Below are 21,810 nucleotides of genomic sequence, written 5' to 3' on the forward strand. Positions count from 1 at the left end.
GAGCTGTTAGGAGCTTTAACAGGCACAAATAATGAGAGGCTTTGTTAAGATTTGTGAATGTTTCAAGTGTATTCATAGCAGCTTGTCTTAAAAAGCCTTCACAAAAAGAAGCAAAGCTGAAAGGTGGCTGAAGAAATCATGGTTCCACCATCTCACATGGCTGGGGTTTAAATACCCATGATACAAGTGAAATGCATCCAATATTTTAGAAAATAAGAACTCACATTGATCTGTGGAGTAAAAAGATGCCATCCTTTCTAATATTACTCATCTTGCTGAGATTTCCCCCCAGAAATTCAGGGGACAGCTATAAGCTATAAAATATTTAAGTGCCCAGAAGCTTCATGACTGTGTTCTTTGTGTGTACAGAATGATAAAGCCATTCAATCTACATACACCAGATGTACTAAAGGTACTGATCATATTTCACTACAAACAAACACAAAGTTTGGTTTATCAACAGCTCAACTATAATTTTTTTCTTACTTTTAGTCCCCACCAGTTCCTAAAGGAAAAGCCTACTTAAAGTAACTTCTTTAACAGCTAAGGAAAACAGGCATTCAAACAAAAAAAAAGTGCATTTTTAATAGAACCCCCAAAATTTTAGTACCAATAATTGCAACTGAAAACCACGTTCACGATGTTAGGAAGAGGATGTGTATGGAATAAAGCATTTGGATTTCCTTAGAGATTGTTATCTTACCAAAATGGAGAAGGGTAGGGTAATTTCCTGACACGTAAGAAGGGAAACATGGCAAACAGGATAGGAAACAAAATCTGGAAAGAAAAGTCAAGGAGAGGAATGTCTAGAAAAAGATTCTGAACAAAAAAATTATTTTACAAAGCAGGAAAAAGAAACATTTGTAGAAGAAACAGAATTGCTTTACATGTTCAGCATGCCAGCATTACAGCTTTAGTCTTTTACAGTACTTGATGCTAATCAAACAGAGAAACATTTATGCAATTTTTCAATTAAAACTTCAAGAGGAGTTATTTCAATTTGATCAATGTTTCTAAACGGTTCTGATTGTTTGTCCTCATCTAATGGCTGGTGACAATTTTGGCATGGGGTGGGTTGGTTCTTTCATAACAGAATATTTACAGCTTCTTACGCTGAACTGTAAATGGCTCAAACTAAACTTCACTTCATGGTCAAACTATGTTGCAAAAAACCAGGACCCATATTTAAAAAAAAAAAAAAATCCTAAAAATTCATCAATTCATCTACCCCATGATCATAATCTGAAGATAGGGGAAAGAAATAAAAAATAAAGACTCTGGTAAAGCAGTTGCCAGCCCCAGCCATCTATTTTCTCTCATCTTTTATTAATACCTATTCTAGTTATTGTAAGGTTAAACAGTCTTAGAAGTTATATAAGGACCCAACATATTTTTATTGTTTTTTTAATATAGACTGGGCTGCACAGGGCATTATGTCTTTAGCAGCACAGTATGCAGAGAATTAGAGCATGAGATTCATTACATTTTACTGGCAGGAGTTTGGATCAGTCCCTTTTCACAAGAGAGTAGGACTGACTTATGCAGATTGTTTTAAGGAATGCCAGTTTGACAAAACAGAGGATTTCTGAAACCTTCCTTCAACTGCAGCTCCTTGACCCTTCTCATTGCCGCAGCCCCACATGAACTGCCTGAGCCTCCTCTGCTTGCTGTGCACCAAACGCAACTGAACTGAACATTGTGTACCCCTGGGCCCTGCCTAGGTATTAAAATCTTTACTTTCTCCAGAAGCCTGTAAAAACTTACGTTAGGAAAAAAAAATTCTTTTTTTTAATCAATCTGTGTAAAATTATTCTTTTTCTATCACAGAATATTCTGAGTTGCAGTATATACATCAACACCTGACAACACAGCTATTATGTTGCCGCTCTGGTTATTAAAGATTTCAAGGTAACTGAATGTAAAGGAAAAAAAAACTATATTCCAGCTGTTTTCATGGGGAGTTTTTCCTGAGTTTAAATGATACTACACTATACAGTAACACATCAAACACAACCCTAGAGATAATCATAGAATGTATTACACTAATTCAAAAGCTGATAATCATAGAATGGCTTGGGTTGGAAGGGAACTTCAAGATCTTCACCTTCCACTATTCCAGGCTGCTCCTAGCCCCATCCAACCTGACCTTGGACTCTTCCAGGGATGGGGCAGCCACAACTTCTCTGGGCAACCTGTGCCAGGGCCTTACCACCCCCATATTAAAGAATTTTTTTCTACAATCTAACCTGAGTAGCACAACTTCTGTATTAGAGACATACATGAATTAACCTTTCCTCATATAAAGCACTTACACTTAAAAAGCATATTTTAACATGCTCAATGAAAAAAAAGTCAGGAGTATTCTTTTCCATTCCTTAACTGCTTCAGTTCTTTCAATGCATTATTTTTATCTTCCAGATGAATTTATTATACTTTGGACCAACTATTCTACAACTAGAATATTGTAATTTGCCTTAAAAATAAACATATTTATACTATTTTTAAATTTGTTATTACTGAAATCTTTTCTGAGACAAAAAGTTGCATTTGAGATATGCAAGATGGACACTGCAGGTATAATTCACTACAGCTTTTTCTGAAGTGGTTAATCATTAAAATATAAATAATTTAAGAGTTTAGAAAAATATGCCCACAGCAGCTGATCTCTGCCTAAGTGACACACAGAGGTCTGGTATCAGTTGTACTGTCAGTCTAGGGCTAATGGTATCAAGATAGTAATTCAGAGGTTCTGATCATTAAATGTGGGTGCTTTAACCACTATCAAAGGTTTTACTGAATATATTTAGAATTAAGGAGATGCCAGGTTTGGCTCAAGGTGCTTTAAGCAAAGCCATAGGCATGTATTCAAATGTACAATGCTCCATGCTTTTTTAAGGTCCCAGTTTAAGGTATGATAAAATCTAGAATAGCTCTGAACTAAATCACAGGAGGCCAAAGGTAATGGCATTACCAAGAATTCTGAAGTTAGCTAGAAAAGCAGTTATCTGACTTGCAAAAGCAGAACAAACTGAACCAGCCATTAAGAAAACAACTTCATAAAAACTCAAGATGAAAGTGGCAGCAAAAAAAGCAAGCTTTCAAATTAGAAGGACAAACCATTATCTCTGTCTCCCCTCCTACCCACTGTTCCAACCCAGAGCTCAGCAGCTACCTGCAAACACCCTGCTGACATCTGCTCATCCCCTCCTGACTCTTACCTTCAGCTGCCTCCAGCACTTCTAAAAAAACACACAGGCATAAATGAACTCAGTGAGTGAAAACTCAGTGATTTTGAGTAAATCACTCAAAAAGCTTATTCCAGCCCTGTAAAACACAGCAATCCAAACAGAAAGGCACAAAAGAATATTTCTTTTCTTACCTGATTCTTTAGAGCTCTTTACCACAAGTGAATCTACCTCTACTGATTTTGGTCTGAGTGGCAATGGTTCAGAGTCTAACTTTGGTTTTGCTACTGGCTCAACTTCAGATTTCGGTCGAAGAGTAACAACTTCTCCATTAGTTCTGTGGTAAGGAAAAAAACAAAACAAAACCTGCCTAGTCAAGAGATGAAATAATTTAAAATGGAAAAATACCAAGAATTAGAAGCAAACTGAAAAATTATGGTAGATTTTATCACTTTCTAAAGCCTTGTTTTAAAATCAAGGCTTCTCGAGATCAATTCTACTCCTATGAAAACCAATTTTTCTGCTCCATCTCTTGCAGAGTTGCTAGATGTGCACAAAACCCATGTGAAAATAATCCAGAACTTTTAGGACACACTTTGGCATTTCAGTTCAAAATATTACACTTCAAACAACAGGTGAGCTAAATAATATTTTCACTAATACCTCTTGAAATAATTCAGAAACTGACCCCTTAACATGAAAGAAAATTTCCTGTACAGGAAAAAGGGCTGACAGGAACAAGGTATTTCTTGCTGGATATGGAAAAAGTCACCTTGTAGCTTTTGTTCTACTATGCATTCCTTCCATATCTGCTCACATCTTTCACAGACAACAAAAATCCCAAGAACAACAATGAAAAAAATCCAAAGTAGTGCAACCTCCACCAAAATAAATAAAAAATAATAGGAAACATTTTCCTTTACAGATCTTGCCATCACAAACCCATGCTGACCAGGCCTGATTATCTGGTTGGCCTGTACATGTCTATATATAAACTGTGCCCCTTTCATTAATTCACCTCTCAAAGCCTGTAAAAGTTTTATTGCAGTAGAAAAAGAGATAGCAGCCTGATCTTCCTAAAACAATGCTAAACACTTTAAGACATTTAAATATCTCTAAGATTTAAAGATTTCAATTATCAAGGCCCACAGCTTACTACAGACCTCTATTTAACTGCATATGGGAATCCCTTTAGAACAACAATTATTTTCTAAGCTGGAAAACAATATGACTTGTGGTTTTAAAATAATAATCTTTACTTGGGAAAGCCTCCAAAATACCAAGTGAATATAACATAATTCTACACTGAAAAGTTATTTAAGGCGCAAGCTCTTTGATGTAGCAGCTTTATTTGCACAAGGCCAAGTGTAGCACAACCTCACTTTCTCATGGTTCTTTCAAGCCAACATCCCAAAGGGACAGTTACCAGTCAGCTGCTGGTTTACACTTCTTGGTAAGGGCCTAGCAACTGCTGCAGTGGAGAAAGAAAGGAAAATTCTATGTGTGGGAGACTGTATGGATGCAAAATTAGTTATAGTGGAAGTTTCAAACTCATGAGGAAAAAAAAAATTAAGTGGATCTAGAAGAAGTATTTGTATCTATTTATCCAGTAACTCAAGGGAGAAGGCTCAAGAGTAGAGAATCTGAATGTGGTTCTGTAGTAAGTGCTCCCTTCCCCAGGAGCAGACATGAGTACCACAGTGAATACCTTTAGCACAGGTACCTGTGCTCAGTTCTTCCTCTCCATCTATCTTAGCCCATGCTAAGTGTTCAAGCCTTGAACACTGAGGCAGCTCAAATTTTCAGGGTTTTTTTCAACACAGTAATAATTCTCAAGGGCCATGCCCACATTCTTTTATTCCACCCTGTTACTGTAGCCACAGCAGCAATCAGATGAGCAATTTCATCTGCACCATGGTCAGTTATGCTCTAATGCTGACTCTGAGATGGATTCAATGTCTCAAAGGATTTGAAAAGCCTAAGTTCACCTTCATAAAGACTTGGAGAACTAAGACAATAGTAGGTATAAGGCAAAACTTATCCTTGCATCCTTTTTGCCCTTAAAGCACATATTTCTTCCCAACTCATCCATGAGGGAAGATCAAACAACAAATCAAACTGACTATACTTGGTGCCTGCAGTTTCAGTGATACTGACTTGGATGCAGGTGATGGCAAACCAGGTTTGTCTGGACGTTTTGGGTGCAGGAGCCCTGCTCTCAGTAGGCTGTTGGTCTTGCTTGGAGGAATCGGCTTCTTGGGTGGTACTTGAGGAGCTTGTGGCTTCAAAGGCTTCTGATCCAAAGCTCCTTTTTCATCTGACAGAGGAAGTCACATTTTAAAAACTCCACATTGTCTAGAATTCTTACACTGCTAATCAGCTAGAAAGCACTTGCTGTCAGAAACGCCTTCTCTGAAGATCAAAATGAAAAATACATATGCAAGTGTCTTAAATGACACCTTATCAAAACACACAAATTACTTACCTGAGCTCAAAAAGATTTATCTAAGAGTAAGATAAATCTTCCTACTGACATGAAACAGCAGTAATAAATTATGGATTCACATTATTGCACTGCAAATGACAGCTAAGAACCAAAAATCTATGTACTGCTTTGTCTTTTCTACAAATTCATTTGATTTTCTATGAAAGAGGTAGGGGGTTTTATTTTGTTGTAACTAGACTTCTTACACACACAAACAGCATAATTTATCTATGGATGAAGGGGAGGAGAGAAATGAATTTTTATCTGAATAGTTGAATTTATTTTATCTCAAGTCTGCCTTCCTACATAGAGATGGAAATTAGGTATGAATAATACAAAAAAAAAAAAAAAAAACAAAAAAAAAAAAAAAAAAAAAAAAAAAAAACAAAAAAAAAACACCCCTTATTTATTTGTTTAATGACTACATGATCTAACTGAATCCTGTCCAAAGGAGCTGGCATACAACATACAGGACACTGAAAAATTCAAGCTGCCTTACAAGCAATAGTTGAATAGGTTTGAACCCGTGTGTCCTAACTCTACCCTACTGGATTAGCCAGACCAAACTTTCTACTTTTCCCTGTAAAACCATGTCACAGTTCAATATACACTAAGTTATACACTAAGTACTGAATATTCTAAAAAATAATTGTTAGGTTACAGCAAAGGGTTACAGTTCTTTACAGTTACTGCCCTTATAGGGCAGTAAATCAGTAAACTGGGATGGAGAGAGTGACCTTCAGCTTTGATTCTCCCTTTCTGCAATTTGCTTTTAACCAAGTATTGATCTGGTGTAAATTGTTTATATATGCTATGGACCTGGGAGCAGGGGCTGGGTATTTGCTTCAGCTCCATGGCAGCAAAGTGCCTGAACTGCCAGGTCTAGGACTGATTCCCTTTGGATAAGTCCTGCAGCCACTGAGCACCCTCCAACCCCAAAACAGGAAGAAGCCAATGTACTTTCACAGGAGTATTGGGAAGCAAACACATCCTAGAGACACTTCTGCCAAAAGCATTGCTCAGGGGCAGAACTGTCTTCCTGCTTTGGGACCCTTGAACACCAGGAGGAGAAATGAGCCAAAACAAACTGGCTGCCATCTCCCTGCAGTGTCTCAGCATGCAGCTAAGAGCACAGGATGCTGAAGCAGTGGAAGGATTTGCCACACGGTGGGGCTGCCTGCCCTGTGAAAAGCAGCACATCAGCAGCAGCAGCCACTCCTGCCTCCCCACCCAACACACCACACTGCCAGTTTTAACACCCAACACCAGCCAGCACTAACTGCAGATCAATCTGCTTTATTGAAGCTGTGCTGAGCACAAATTGACAATTCGCTTTTAAGAGAGTTCATAAACAGGGCAGAAAAAAAATGCTGTCATCAAACCCTATTCCTGAACTCTCATCTGTCAGTTCTCCTTTCTAATACACCCACTCAGAATCTGAATATAAAAAATGTCTATAGCTAAGTGGAGTAAGTTAATACCAAAGGCCAAGGTTCACCATGAACACAGAAACTGGGCATTTCTGCTGGACAAAAAGACATGTCTTTTTTGGATTTTGCTTCTCAATGAAAAAGAATGTTGGCTAAAAATGAATAGGTTAGTAATGGAAATAGAAAATAGAAATCTGAAGACATTTACACTGGAAAAAAATTTCTACATGACAGACACCACTAAGTGCCCTTCACTATAAATACAGAAACACTTACAGAAACTCTAATTTTTGATCAATATTTGATTGCAATAAAGACAGATTAGTCTCCCAGTAGGCATAAAAAATGACATGGTTTGATAGCTTCTGATTAAAGCTGCTCAATTAATATTTTTTTCCTGAGAACTAGTTACAGAACAATTTCATACTTAATGGATTCCATTACTAGTATTAACAGTGCTATTTTTCCACAAGTCCAATTGCACTGATAAATGGGTATATCTTCCAGTAAAACACTAGTGCTATCTAGAAAACTAATTCTTATGACCTGATCTGCAACTGAATCCTTAACAAATTTTTCCTCCTTCATTTCCTGTAGCTCAGTAAAGAAGAGTTCTTTACCTTGTAATTTTGTAAAAGATTTCACATTCCTATGTTTTTTGGACGGTGTCACTCAATATTTTTGCCTATATTCCTCCATGAACAGTTGAGCTCAACTATGCAAAGATTAACACTTTAGTCCAAACAAAATTAGTTTAAAATTAAACTGGTTTCAGTTTAGAAGTATTTAAAAGGAGCCAAGAGATCAGCATTTCTGGAATCATACAGCTGATCTTAATTCACATCTGAAGACACTGCTCCAACAGATAAAAATTACTCTTTGGTCATATACAGAACAAACAGAAGTGACTTAACAAGTGTTTTCCATATTCAATACCTGAGAGGGTGCCTTGTTAAAATGGGGGTTATAAAAACTGCCCAAGGAAGCCAAGAAACCCATCAGGAGCCACACTGGTAGAAATGCTGGTCAGCCACAGTTCTCCATTCTCAGGACAGAGTGGTTTTGTAATTTGGTTAAGCTGCAGGATTTCTTCTGCAAGGCCCAACCAACACATTTGTTTAAGCTTCTCACTTTTAAACACAACCAAACATTTTCACTTGGCAAGTTTTTTCAAACATGGAAAGAAGCCTTTCAGAATCTGTTTGGGTGACAACAGTAGCTTTGCCTCTGGAAAAAGGCATCCTTTAAATTTTAAGAATAAAGTAGTAAATGTCTCCAAATTCAGTGGAACTTGAAAATATGGAATATAGCAAGAATTAACAAGATAAGAAATCTCCATTTCTGAGACTGTAGCATCTATCTAAGGAGTCTTGTATCTGTTCTGTGTAGCTCTTTCAAAATACTTTTGACCAGACTGATTTTTGCAGCAGCTGACCTTTGCCTTTCTAATAACTTACTCCTGCTGCTCAAAACTGCAGCCATGGTCACAGAACTACACCTTCAGAAATTTAATAGTAACTATGTTACTGTGCAATACAATAACCAATCTTCAGAATGCAATGTAATAACAAGAAATAAACATTTTAATAGAGTTTAGCAATTCCTCTAACCACTCCAAAGACATTTTTGTAACATCACAGACATGACAATTTCAGCAGATGGTATCAAGGGAGCTTGTATGATGGTTCCTGAACAGAGACCCATTGCCAGAGCAGCCAAGTCAATATGAAGAAAACTGCCCTTACCTTTTTCTTCTGCCCTCAAAGAAAGGAATTTCTTCTCTCCAGGTGGCAATTCAGGTCTCGAAGCTGAATGCAAATGCAAACCACAGACATTTTTCAAAGAGCTTTAATTATCTTGGTCACTAACTAAAAATAAGACTAATGCCAAGTTGTGTCTTCTCTTTTGCAAGGACTGTAATACTGTTTATAAACACTCACTTGAGCCCAAAAATGGTGAGCCATTGTTAAAATGATTCCAAAGTAGGCTCCATCATAATTTTAAAAATATACAGCAACAGCAAAATATATAAAGTATTAAAAGTAAGCTTGAAGTGTGACTATGGCTGCATTACTAAGAAATAAAAAACTACTTCTAAGTTTTCTTTTGAAGTCATACACTGCTTCTGCAATTTAGTATTTTCTCAGAACACCAGACATGTACTACATACCGGGACTTTTAACTGGAGGTGGAGGTTTCTTTGGCTTCTGCAAAATGAAGGGGAAAAAAACAAAGTCAAACAAGCAAGCAAGCAGATATTCACTGTATCCAAGACAGCCTCATTTGTGTTTTGTTTTGCATACTGTAACGTGGAGCTTGTTTACCAGCTGATTTCAAAGTATTTCACAAAGGAGGCAATCAATTCAGACAGGAAACACAAAGACCTGCAACAATTCCTCTGGTATCTCCCAGACAACCAGTTATAAAAATTCAGGATCAAAATTCAGGTCTGTTGAAATTAAATCAGTGCTTCAGCAATGTGCATAAACAGAGGAGAAAAAACCCTAAATCCAGTAATTTCATCTTTTGTAGTCCGAAGAATTGCTCTGATCACACTCATTTTGATTTCAATATGTAAACCTCAATTTTAGTACAATACCAGTTTAAAAGAGTAATCAGGTAACTTTTTAAACCAAAAATGTTCACTTTCACTAAAAACAGGTTTCTGAATTGAGTATCAGAGGAATGGCTTCCATTAACTGACTTTTAAATTAGCATAACTGTAAGAAAAAACTAATAGATGCTGGCAGCATTTCTCTCAAAGACTGCAGTTACATCAAAAACATTGTTTTGAGCTCCCTTATCATTATATTTAAGTGGGAGAGATGGACAAACTATGCCAGCCATTAAAAATGTACAAAATATCACAATGCAACAGTTTGTACACTGAAATTACTATTTTGAAACAGTTACCCATCACTTTCTGATACACTTGGAAGTTGAATCTCTGTCCTGCTGAAAGGAGACTGGCACCTCCCAGGAGAGATCCCAACCACTCATCCTTGGAAAGTGATTCATTAAATTGCTTTAGAAGAGGGGCCTTTCTGGTTGTACAAAGGACAAGATTCCCTGATAAAATGATACAAAAGCCTACAAAACCACTTGTTCTTCACACAGGTACTGCTGAAACCATACAGGCTCTCTGTAACACACCGCTCCGAAAACACCCTGCAGTGGGAATTTTTCAAACATTTGCTATGGATGGATTTCACTTCTGTGCCCCTACAGCTATTGAATAAGCTCTTTTTAATGCAACAAGATTTTATTCTAACATGTGAAATGTAACTAAGCAAGCAGGAGAACCCATATTCAATTTCTTTCTCTGGTTTCAGAGGACACAAAAGCAAGTGTACCTAAGTAACAAAATTCTATTTTCTTTCTTCCCAAAAAAGTAACTACATTATCCAGCTGTGCAGCATTGCTGCCTGTACCAAAAACAATTAAACAGAGTCCAGCATCAACTTGCCATTATACAGCTCTGCTCTGTTTTTTCATGAAGTCAGTATCAAATAGCTGATTATGATCACCAGCCATCCAATGCCTTGAACCTGAAAGCTGCTCAGTGCAAGGTGAATCCCTGTACTGAGACACTGCACACAAAGCAGAATAAAGGATCAAAGCAGGGAAATGCTGTTTAGGGTAAAAGAATGGTTCCCCCCTCCCTCTCTGTAGGAAATAACTCTATATTGTGAAATAGCAACCCTACCTACCCTCTTTTCTTGTATTTTATGGCATTTATGCCACCCTTGCACAGCTGAGAATCCATCTGTAAAGAAAATTCTGACTGGGGGTAGGTAGGTTTCTGTGTATGTGAGGCAACTCAGGATAAATGATAAATTAATAACTCCTGATCTGGAGATGAATCCATTCCACCTGGGGCTGATGTACATTTGGGAATTAAAACAACCATCTTTGCTACACAAATGTGACAGAATCAAAACACCACACTAATCTCAACAAAAAAAAACCCATTGTAAAATGAGGACCAAAATTATAAGATCACTGAGAACCACATGAAAACATGAATTTCTACAAGTTAGTACACAAGATGGTGAAAAACATTTCTAAATCCTACCCAAAAAATATCCTTCGTATACTGCAGCCTACTACAAGTGTTGACATGGAAAAATCCCAATCAGACCCAGAAGGGTCACTCAGCATTTTGTAATTACAGTTACTTAAGGACTTGAGATGGAAAAAACCAACAGCTTATCTCCTTCCTAAACAGTAAGGGTTTAATTTAGTAATCAGTAACATGTAACACCATGCTTTCATAACTACATCCTTTTCTAAATGACCTGATCATCCTCATTAATTACAGTTAATCTCAAAAAACATGCCTCACTTTAGTATTTATAGACAAGTTAAACACAAAGATTAATCTTTTCATCTTTCTTCTTTTATACAACTAGGTCAAGATAAAGTTAAAACTGCCACAATTGTAATATTTTAAGCAGCATAATGTGCTGAGACTTTTTTTATTCTCTACATTTTCATTAATAGTTTTTTGTGATACTAAAAAATAGGTGTAAGAACTTACAGGGAAGTCTTTATCAGACTCTTGTATTTGAACAGCAAAGTTATCTGGGAAGACTCCTTCTTTGCCATTGAGCTCTCCTCTCCACCAGCCTGGCTCTCCAGTGTCCTAAAACAAACAACAGGTCATTTCAACCAGTATTTACCTCTTCCCCAGAATAGATACAGTTACACAACAGCTTCTTCCCTTTTACTCACGACAAAGTAATTGTTTGTGTGAAATTGGCCAACTTAACGAGGGGAAACAGCTACAGATTGGATCAGGTTTGGTCAGGTTTTGTTTGTTTTCTAAAATGCAGGATGAAGTTATATTACATCATATAAGATAACGGTGTAAGGATAAGATCTGCAAAGGGAAGGAAAGTACATAAACCCAGTTAAGACCTAACACACAACATTTGATCTTCTCAGCTTCCTTAACCAGCAAGTTATTCAGTAAATACTCCAAATGTTACTGGCATGATGCACAATTCTACTAAATAAAAGTGATTCAGATGTGATGGATTAGCTCCACTGGTCTGAAAAGGGTGAAGAAGCAGAAGAATATATCCCCTGAGAGAAAAAATAACCACACTATGAGAAAATACAGTATTGGATAATTAATTCAGTGGCAGAGAACTCCATTACATGATGTCACTGGATGAAGGCCTCTGTCCATAACACAAAGTATGATGTTGTACTTTACCAGCATAAATAACAGCTTTCCCCTGTGCCTCAGATCCAAAAAAAAAATCACAGAAACCTACAATGGTTTGGGTTGAAGGGATCACACAGTTCAAACCCCCTGCCATGGGTAGGGATGCCTCTCAATCCGGACAACTCTTCTTAGCTCCACTTTGAACCAGTGTGTGCTTGAGATAAATTGGTTTAAAAAGACAGAGAGGCAAAAGATTGAGTGGAGACGGGGTTGCTGTGTTTACAAAAGGGCTTCCATAACTACTCATTTCCACTGTACTTATGATCAATGATGCTCATAATAGCAATCACTTAATTCCACAGAATTAAAGTTTTAATAAAGAAAAATGTGTTAAGTCTTCTTCTGCAATTGAGCGAAAGTTGAAGATTAAGCTTTCCACTTTTTTAGAAAAGTCATTATTTCTTAATATAGGCAAGCATATTGACTAACAAAAGTCTGCAGAATAGCGCAGGGAAATTAATTATGGATAGCTTTATTTTCTGTTTAGAATCATCTCTGCATCAAAATGATCTATCAAAAAGGTGCTTTCAGAATTCAACACAAATGAGAACATTCAACAAAATAATCACGTTTCTCTTACAGACAGAAAGCATCACTAATTTCTGTCTGGTTATTCTGAGTCCTCAGGGAACAAGAACTGTTTCTGAAGGTAAAGGGGCTGTTGGAAAGCTTTTCCCATTTCCTCACTGAAAAGGCATTTGGTACTGAGTGTACACTGATCCCAATGGCCTTTGAGGACCCCAAGATAACTCCCACTCTGGAACAATCTTTGAAGTCATATGTATCTCCATCAAGGGCAGAAGCGAAGAGTTGACTCTCACATGAGAGAAATCAGTCTACAGGAATATCTGCTCCAACAGACCCTCTTGCTTCTCAGTTCATACACAACCTCCCTGTACAAAATTCACCAAAGCCATACACACGGCCAGAGCAGACCCAGCTTTCTTACCTTACTGATTATTTGAATGATCTCGCCTTCTTTAAAGCTAAGTTCATCATTTGAGCCATCATAGGAAAATATTGTCCTGCAATATTCCTTGGCTGCAACAGAGGAGCACAATTAATCTGGATACCATGGGCAGTAACATTCCTTATAACAGCTCACTTATGCTGTCTGAGAGCTGAGAAATTCACACTATAATCACACTTTCCTTCTAGACCAGCCACCTGAGAATGATTTATGAATATTCAATGAAAGGAAAAATAAGATTATATACTTATTGAGCAAAGGAAATAGTTCTTTGAGAAGGCAGAAGTATAAGCCCCAAAGCCTTTTTTTTCACAACTTAATTCAAGCAATCTGATTTCAGAGGGAGAAAAGAGGCATTAAAAGTGTAACAGTTAAAATTGTAACAGCACATCTACCCCCTGAATAGCATTTATATATTCAATTCTGAGCTACTTTACACAAAAATTATTTCAAGCTTATTAGAGTTTTTATGTATTTTCTCAAAATAGATCTAAATTTCAAATTTGTGGTCCTAATTAAATACAGGCAGCTATCTTCAACATCCTTCATTAAGTGATATCCCTTATTAACATGTACAGCTACAGAAATTTCAGGCAGCAGACTTCAGAAATTGTGCAGTGAAACTAAGTAACTAAAGCAAAGGCATTCCTTGGCTAAGCACCTGAAACCAGAGCTCATCTGAGCCATCAACTGTCGGCCACAGGCTCTTCTGCAAAAGCAGAAAGAATAATTCTTTTCTTTCCATTTGGAACAGTTCAAAACTAATCCATTTTAAATTGTGGTAACAATTGAAAAGGCAAGAGGATTTGTTTTCCTTTCCCACACTGGCACAAAAACAACCATGAGAAAGGCCAAAATACATAAACATAGACTTTTTAACCCCAGCACATTTTAAACAATTTAGCAGCTAAAAAGGTTGCATTTCTGTATCTGACACACTAAGAAAGAGGAAGCAAACAAAAAGGACTCTTTAGCTGCTGCCATAACCTATCAGGTGTTTGGCACTGACAGCACAATGAGCAGCTGCTTCACCCTCCAGTTAGAGCAGCACACCATCAAGTCACCGAATCACAGAATCATCTGCAATTCTTAATGATAGCTTTTGCTGGGTGCCAAGAGAATAAATCAGTTGCAGTCAAACCTTTTTGCTGTTGCTGTGTTTTGTTTAATCAAGATACACATCTTTAGATTTAAAAATGCCCAAATTGTATTCACAAAGAAAAAGAAATATAGATTTTGTATCCTAACATAACTGGAGGGAAGAGGGATCAAATTGTGATAATTTTACTTTTTAAAGAAAATATTTTTATATCCTTGCACCGGAGGCCAAAACAAACTTCCAAAACGAGAAGAGCCTCACTGCAAAATAAGCCAACCTAGCCTAAACATTTCAGAGATCTGTGTTTATATGCTAAGAGATGAACACAGTTTATTTTAAAACCTAGTCTCTCAAAACTGAGGGTGAGACACGTCAACTACACTATGGTCTATATTTAAATAAAACACTAAGGAAGAGAAATAAGCCTAAGGTTTAAGAGGTTCTTATCTGGTGTCTATAGGTATTACCTACTGATGTTCTCCTACAGCTTCCATTACTGTCATATTTAAGTTCCTCTCTGATATATTTGCTTCTCTGGGAAAGAGACTCAGCAGGGCTACAGGATTAGATCAACTTCCACGCTTTTAGCATGAGATGCACCTGAATCTATTAAAGGAGCTAAATACTGAATGCTTTGAGTGTCCAGCATTGCATGTTGGGATTTTTTTTCTAGGCAGAGTTAATTTTTATGCATATTTTTAGACAAGTCAAATTTCACAATGCTCAGGGCTGCACATTGTCTTGCTGGTTCTTAGAGCAATAGCACTGGAATGGTTTAAAAGCAAGATGTTGCAGTTTTCTTATTTCTGCAAATTATGCATTCCACAGAAAACAACACACCAAAATAAGGTACTTCCACATAAAACAAAAATATACTTAAAATTACAATACAGAAGTTGACAGAATGTCTGCTCTGGAACCAGGGAAATGAGCAGTCTACACATCACATAATCAAAGTTAATTTTTTATAGGGAATGGCACTCCCACAAGATGTTTTGGACTGACTTAAAAATATCTCTCTTGATAAAAGTGTGCAATTTGGCAGCTAAATGAAGTCATAAATTCTTAAGAGATAAAAAAGAAAAATAAAAAACCAGCATAAACAGAATCACAATGGAACTGGCTTATGAAGGGAAGAGACCTCAACACAACCCAAGCACCAACTTTCAGATGCATGCTGCCACCTCCACAGAAAATCCCTACAAAGGAACTTGTGTAACCTGGGGACAGAAATTGTGCTGGGAGACTGTTCCATGGAAATAGGTCTCCAGCATCCCATCAGAATCAAACCAGGCAGAAAGTAAACAACATGTCAACAGAAAATTAATGCAAAATGACTGTTGCAATAAAAGTCCTATCCCAGCCTTATTTTGTTCTGGGAGATAACCCTACAAATGTTTTTGATTTTTTTTCTAAAGAAATGTAAGCAAAAATTAGTTTAGACTTTTTTGCACTTGCATAACTCCTCAAGGGTACAGAACATTACACAAAACTTCAGTACACACAGACATTTTAGATTTTAACACCAAAAAAAACAAATTGCTAACCAAATAGTTCATAAGAAAGGACTACCACATATCAGATTTAATATCCATCAGCCTTACCTTTTGGTTTACTTTCAGCTTCTGGTTTTATTACTTCAGGTGTGTTTTCAGTTTTTGTTGTACTGGGGAAATGAATTAACTTTGTTCCAGAAGGATGGTTAGGTAATGGCTGTATTAAGGAAAAAGAAAAATTAACAAAAATTCTTTCGAGTTTTGTTTGTTATTAGGCTACGGAAGATACTGAATTTTTCATTAGCTGAGATGATGAAAATTACCATCTCCAAGAGATTTAATGAGTTTTCCCACTAAGTACATAGCTTACTGTATTTACTTCACTGCAGACACTGTAAATAGTTTGTCCACTGGTCAAAAACAGAGCACAGCTTTCAAACTGGAAGCTGATCTCAGGATATGGCCAACTACACTTTAGCCATTGTATTTCAGCAGTTCCAGGTGTTACTCTCCCATTAGCCTGAATATTGCCTCCTCCAGCACATAACAGAAGCAGTTATTTAACAGCTCTGCTCTCAGTAACTCTCTGGCCATGCTTACCCTGAACTGGAATAAGGCAGGGATACTCAGCAGCCATACAGCACTTCAGACAAATGAAAGAACATGAAAACCCCGTCCCAGCTTCCCTTCACTCTCAGCAATTTGTACAGAACAGTTCAAGTGTCACTACAGATTTCCCCTAAATGAAAAAAACAAAGAGGCACTGCCACAAGTTTCAGAGCTTAACATCTAACTAAAATGTATTACAGAATATTTAATTTTTCCCCTCAGAAACTTACTGAGCTGCCAGGCAGATTCCGACAGCTTCAGCTGCATCCACCTCTTCACACCAAGAGCTACAAACACAGAATATGATCTTACAGTCAGTACTCACCTGAGCAGCCCTAACAGCATTACTGATATGAAAAATCCCACTGCCTTTAGTTACTCTGCTCATTTTCATCTACAGTTCTACTTTGCAGATCTTCTACTGTCAGAGAACCTGGATTTACTCTCCTTAGAGCCAGACAATGCCTGTAGGCTGATGTTTGGTGCCTCTGACATACCATAGAAGAAGCCAAGGTCATTTGGGATGTTCCTGCAGTTCCAATGCAATTTAACTCTCTCCAGAAAGGTATATGAAGGAAGCACTAAAATAACCCTCCTCTGAGATTAAACACCTCCAACATGGAAATAGTTCTCTGCATTTCCCCCTTCCAATGTAAGATGCAATTAGGAATAAGAGAGGAAGTTTAGGCAGACAGGGTATAAATAGCCTGAGCCCATGTGGGATGTTGGGAGAGCTGGAAGGATTTCCTGCAGCAGCATATACACTCTTGGGCCCTTCATGGGCCCTTCATATCCATCAGTGCTCAGCCTTCCTGCGCTGAACAGCTTGAATTTTCCAAGAGAAAAGAGACCTCTCCTCTACACAGCCTTCTTTTTTTTTCTTACTGTCTTAAAAGACTGACAGTGCTCTCCAAGCATTTCATCAGCTAACACCAAAGCAAGTTAAGCACAAATCCAAGGAAGCCATCTATTTTTACAGGAGCTTCATGAGAATTATCTCCCTTGGGCTCTCCATGCTGTTCTGTAAGTCTGCCCACCTTTGGAATGACTTTGGCAATAAGTATAAGTGGAATATTAAGTGCTAAACTAAATTGTTTATTTCTCTAACATTAAGCTATGCAAAACTGTTTTCTCACTTCATTTCCTCTCTTGATGAGAAATGATCAGACCTTTCCAGACAGGCCAACCAAAACTGCACAGCATATGTCACTGCATATATACAGTCAAATAGAACAATCCAAAAGGTCTGAGCAGACTTCATATTAATTGCACAAGTTTGGAAAGGCTCTTTATGTTCCCAAGTGACAAGGCAGTCAGTAGGGAGGCACCCTTTTGAATGATCAATCTCATGACAAGAAAGCAATCTGGAAGCTAGGTCCTGAAAACCTACTCTAACAGCATTCACATGAACATCTCAGTCGTGATCACAGCCCAGCACATCAAGGGACAAAGGGGAGGAATGAGGAGAATCCATGTGACTTCACAGAATCATGGAGAAGTTTGAGCTGGAAGGGACCTTCAGTGACCATCCAAGTCCAACTCCCCACCATGAGCATGGACACCTCCTATAGATCCAGGCTGCTCGAAGCCCCATCCAGTCTGGCCTTGAACAATCCCAAAGATGTGGTAACCATAACTTGGGTGGACAATCTGTTCCAGCACCCCACCTCCCTCACCATGAAGAGCATCTTCCTCATCTCCTCTCTTTTAGTTCAAACCATTGCCCCTTGTCCTCTCATTACAGACCTCAGTAAAAAGTCTCTCTCCATCTATATATCCATCTATGTATTGAAAGGCTGCAGTAAGGTCTGCCACAGGCCTTTTCGAAACAACACCTTCTTTAGGAAGCAACATTCCCCAAGCTTTCAACAGAAGGCAACACACTTGCAATTTTTCAAAATCATCTGATGCTCTGAAACAAACACTACACACACCATGCCATTGCTCTGAGCATTGCTACTGAAGAAAAACACATTCAAGGAAGTCTCTGATCCTCCCCTCCTCCAAGGGACTCGTCTCACTTTTTGCCCTACATCAATACAATTATTACCATGGCAGAGGAAAACAAATCACTCACCAGAACAGCATTAATTACCATAACCCACAAACAAATTGAAATAGACAAAGGCTTTAAAAGCTGTCTCTATCACCTGAGTCAAAACTGGACTATCTCAGCTGCCTTTAATTACCAAAAGCTGAAAATCCACATATAAGCTCTTGGAATAGTAAGCTCAAGTGAAAGGACTGTGCATTGTTGCTGTGTTTCCAAGGAGTAAGGACGCTCTTGAGTTCAGATCAAAATAAAATTCAAACAAAGAATAAAAGGGCTCCTTTTCCCACTCAACCATTAAAAAAAATGGGGAAAAGAAAATGCAAAATCCTAGAACTGCATTTCTGTATAAGGCTTACAGGCTTACACAACCAGTAATTTATGAAGCTTGGCAGCACTCACTGAAGGTAATGGCAGCTGACACCTAGAACAGCAGTCTCAACATCCACCAAAAGTTGAGAAAAAAACCCCAAATAAGCCAAAACAAAATGAAATGCCAAAATATTCCTTGTTTTAAAAAACAAGTTTAACTTATATTCGTAGACCTAATCTTCTCCCAGACTATACATAAAGTCTGTTACAAGGTGAACCAGAGGGACCTCACACTGCAGATGGTTTGAGATGCCACTGTCATGGCTCTGAAAAGAGAATTTATGTATCAGCTTGGTTTTTAGTCTCTAATGATTTAAATATCAAGACATTTGAATAGACCTTTTGGAATCAATGTTAAATACAACTTACTGTGAAACATATTCAAGGAGATTTGTTTTGTTTTATAGGCAAGAGCCCGATGAGAGGGTAATGGTCAGATTCCATATCTCCTAAATTATTTTTACAGGAAATCTCAAAAGAACAATATGTACCACTACAAACCTTATCTTGCTTTTTATCTTCTGATTCATTACTGGATAATCTTGTTTTAAGTTTCACTGAGCCTTCCTTAAAGATATCTCCAAACCCAACACCTCGGATTTTCTTTGGCTGTGCTGGTCCCAAAGCAGGTTCACTCCCATTTCCTGGAGAGGTCACAGGTGAGGTAGGACTATTGAAAACAGGCTCTGAAAATAAAATAAGAAAGGGAAAGCTATTTTAAAAGCTGAAATTATTTATTTGCTCTTCTGGGAAAAAAGTGGAAGCAGCACAGCTTTGTGCACTCCTCCTGATAAAGAGCTTTTCAAGGAACACCACTGTAGCTGTAACACCTCATATTTGTTCTCATTTTATATTTAATGTAAGACCAACTTAAATCACACCAGTTTTGTCCTGATTACTCTGGCAACTAAGTCAACAGCACACTAATATTCTTGCTATTTCAATTATCACTCAGGATCCACAGCCTGTTAACATCACTGTTTTCCATTAGTTGTATGAAACGCTGCTTATGCACTCTCTGAAAATGGCATTTTAGTCCAACATTTAAAAGCTTCTCATTTGAACAGCTGCAACCACAGAAAGCAATAATCAATAAAGGTTCATAATGAATCCAAACATTTTTCAACTGTCACAGGAAAACAGAGTGTATTTCAGTGGTAGTGATGCCTCTCAAGGAACCAGAGACATTTTCCTACTGCTCAAAATGCTCCAAGCATTCAAACCAGATACAGTTGTTGGAAATCAATCACTGCTGGATAATTCAACTATTTACAATTCTTTTAATCTTTCAGTTTTAAGGGACAGCATTTATCCACCCCCCAGAAACGTATTTCAGAGAATAACTTAATTTTGTTGCTAAGAGCTTTGCAACTTTTTTAAAGAAGTTTTTAAACTATGGTTAGATCTTTAAAGTCCATAAATTAGTATACATAGTCAAGCAACTTTTGCATGCAGACAGGAGACAGTCATGTAAAAGCAGACAGCTTTTATCAACCAGAGTCAAAATGGCCTCCACGTCTTTTAGCCTTTGGGTGAAGTTCTTTTCAGCCCATGCAGGCCTGTGAACTGCAATAAAGATTAAAGCCTCTTCCTCCTATCATTAATTTAAGATATTTTGATGGTATCGTGAAGCTAAGTTCTCTTGACTTCAGTTGCTCACCTTTTGTCCACCCAGCTGCTCTTTATTTAGTTATATCCCCCTCATATCTCACAGGACAGTTAAACATCCCTTTGGTGGGCAAAGTCCAGGCTGCACCTTTGAATGACCACAAGTGAGTGAAAGGAAGTTTCACTGTTTCCCAAGAGTGAGGAGGGAACCAAAAGGTACTCCAGACCCTGACTGTGAAAGTACTGAGCATTAAATACAACCCCTGGGGGATGAGGGCTGAACACACCAACTTGTTAGGAACTGACAGGAAATACAATTACTTCTAATTACTGTGCAGTGTCACTGATCTCAGAAAACAGGAATTAAGATCAATATATACCCATTTGTAAATTCACTGCACCAGACCCCACTAAACTCAGGGAACTTGACCTCCAAGGAAACAGCCACAGAGCTATTTGGGACTGCTCAAGTCAAGGTCTAATTTTATGCTACCGTGATTTCCACAACTTCCAAAAAAAATTCCAAGCCAGGCTCTTCCCTATGTCTGAGCAAGATCTTGTTTGAAGCAATCAGTACTGGACACCACGTAAATGAGGGTGCACATTACCACAAGGTAAAAAAAAAAAACAACCTGTTTTTCTCGAATGTTAGACCACTGTCTTTTAAAAATCAATTAACTCCTGCCATGATGTTCCCAAAAAACATTCCTGTTTCAGCAATACCATATGACAAGTCCCCTTCAAATTGATCTTCACAGATTGAAATGTTTCTAAAGTGCATTTTCAAGGGAACAGAGTAATTGCCCGTAAAGCACAGACCTGCCTGGCACCACCCAGGCCACTGCTCAGCCACAGAAGATCTGCTTCTGCCCCAGCTACACAGTCATGGCTAGAAAAGGACAGCCAAATGTAAATCCTGCCTTAAAAACATCTTATTGTTAGATTAAAATATAATCTAAGGCCTAAGAACTGGGATCTGTCACGGTCATATTTTCTGAAAAATCCCTTCACCAGGATTTCTTCTCCTGGGAAGCTGAGAAGCCTCAGAAAAGAACGAAAACAGTAATTATCTGATTGCTGCTCCTGTGTTTGGAATGTGGTTTGGACATTGTTTACCAACAGGTGCATGTTTGATTGGTTTCCTGCGACTTGCTTTTACTTAATGACCAATCACAGCCAGCTGTGCTGGACTCTGAGGAGTCAGTCACGAGTTTTTCATTATCATTCTTGTTAAGCCTTCTGTCTGTATCGTTTCTCTTTCTTTAGTACAGTT

At 37.9% G+C, this 21,810-nt stretch overlaps 1 protein-coding gene across 3 annotated transcripts in view; it reads right to left on the reverse strand.

Annotated features, from left to right (window-relative positions):
• CD2AP (CD2 associated protein) overlaps window positions 1-21,810 on the reverse strand; it is a 76,519-nt gene that overhangs the window by 8,759 nt on the left and 45,950 nt on the right. For all 3 annotated transcript variants that reach the window (XM_063150953.1, XM_063150954.1, XM_063150955.1), the window contains 8 exons: window positions 19,431-19,615; window positions 16,007-16,115; window positions 13,283-13,374; window positions 11,641-11,745; window positions 9,271-9,307; window positions 8,846-8,908; window positions 5,343-5,502; window positions 3,380-3,522 (listed from right to left, as the gene is read on the reverse strand). In XM_063150953.1, coding sequence (XP_063007023.1) covers window positions 3,380-3,522; window positions 5,343-5,502; window positions 8,846-8,908; window positions 9,271-9,307; window positions 11,641-11,745; window positions 13,283-13,374; window positions 16,007-16,115; window positions 19,431-19,615 — 894 coding nt within the window. The remainder of the gene's footprint in view (window positions 1-3,379; window positions 3,523-5,342; window positions 5,503-8,845; window positions 8,909-9,270; window positions 9,308-11,640; window positions 11,746-13,282; window positions 13,375-16,006; window positions 16,116-19,430; window positions 19,616-21,810) is intronic.

Source organism: Melospiza melodia, chromosome 3, assembly GCF_035770615.1.
Source record: "Melospiza melodia melodia isolate bMelMel2 chromosome 3, bMelMel2.pri, whole genome shotgun sequence".
NCBI lineage: Eukaryota > Metazoa > Chordata > Aves > Passeriformes > Passerellidae > Melospiza > Melospiza melodia.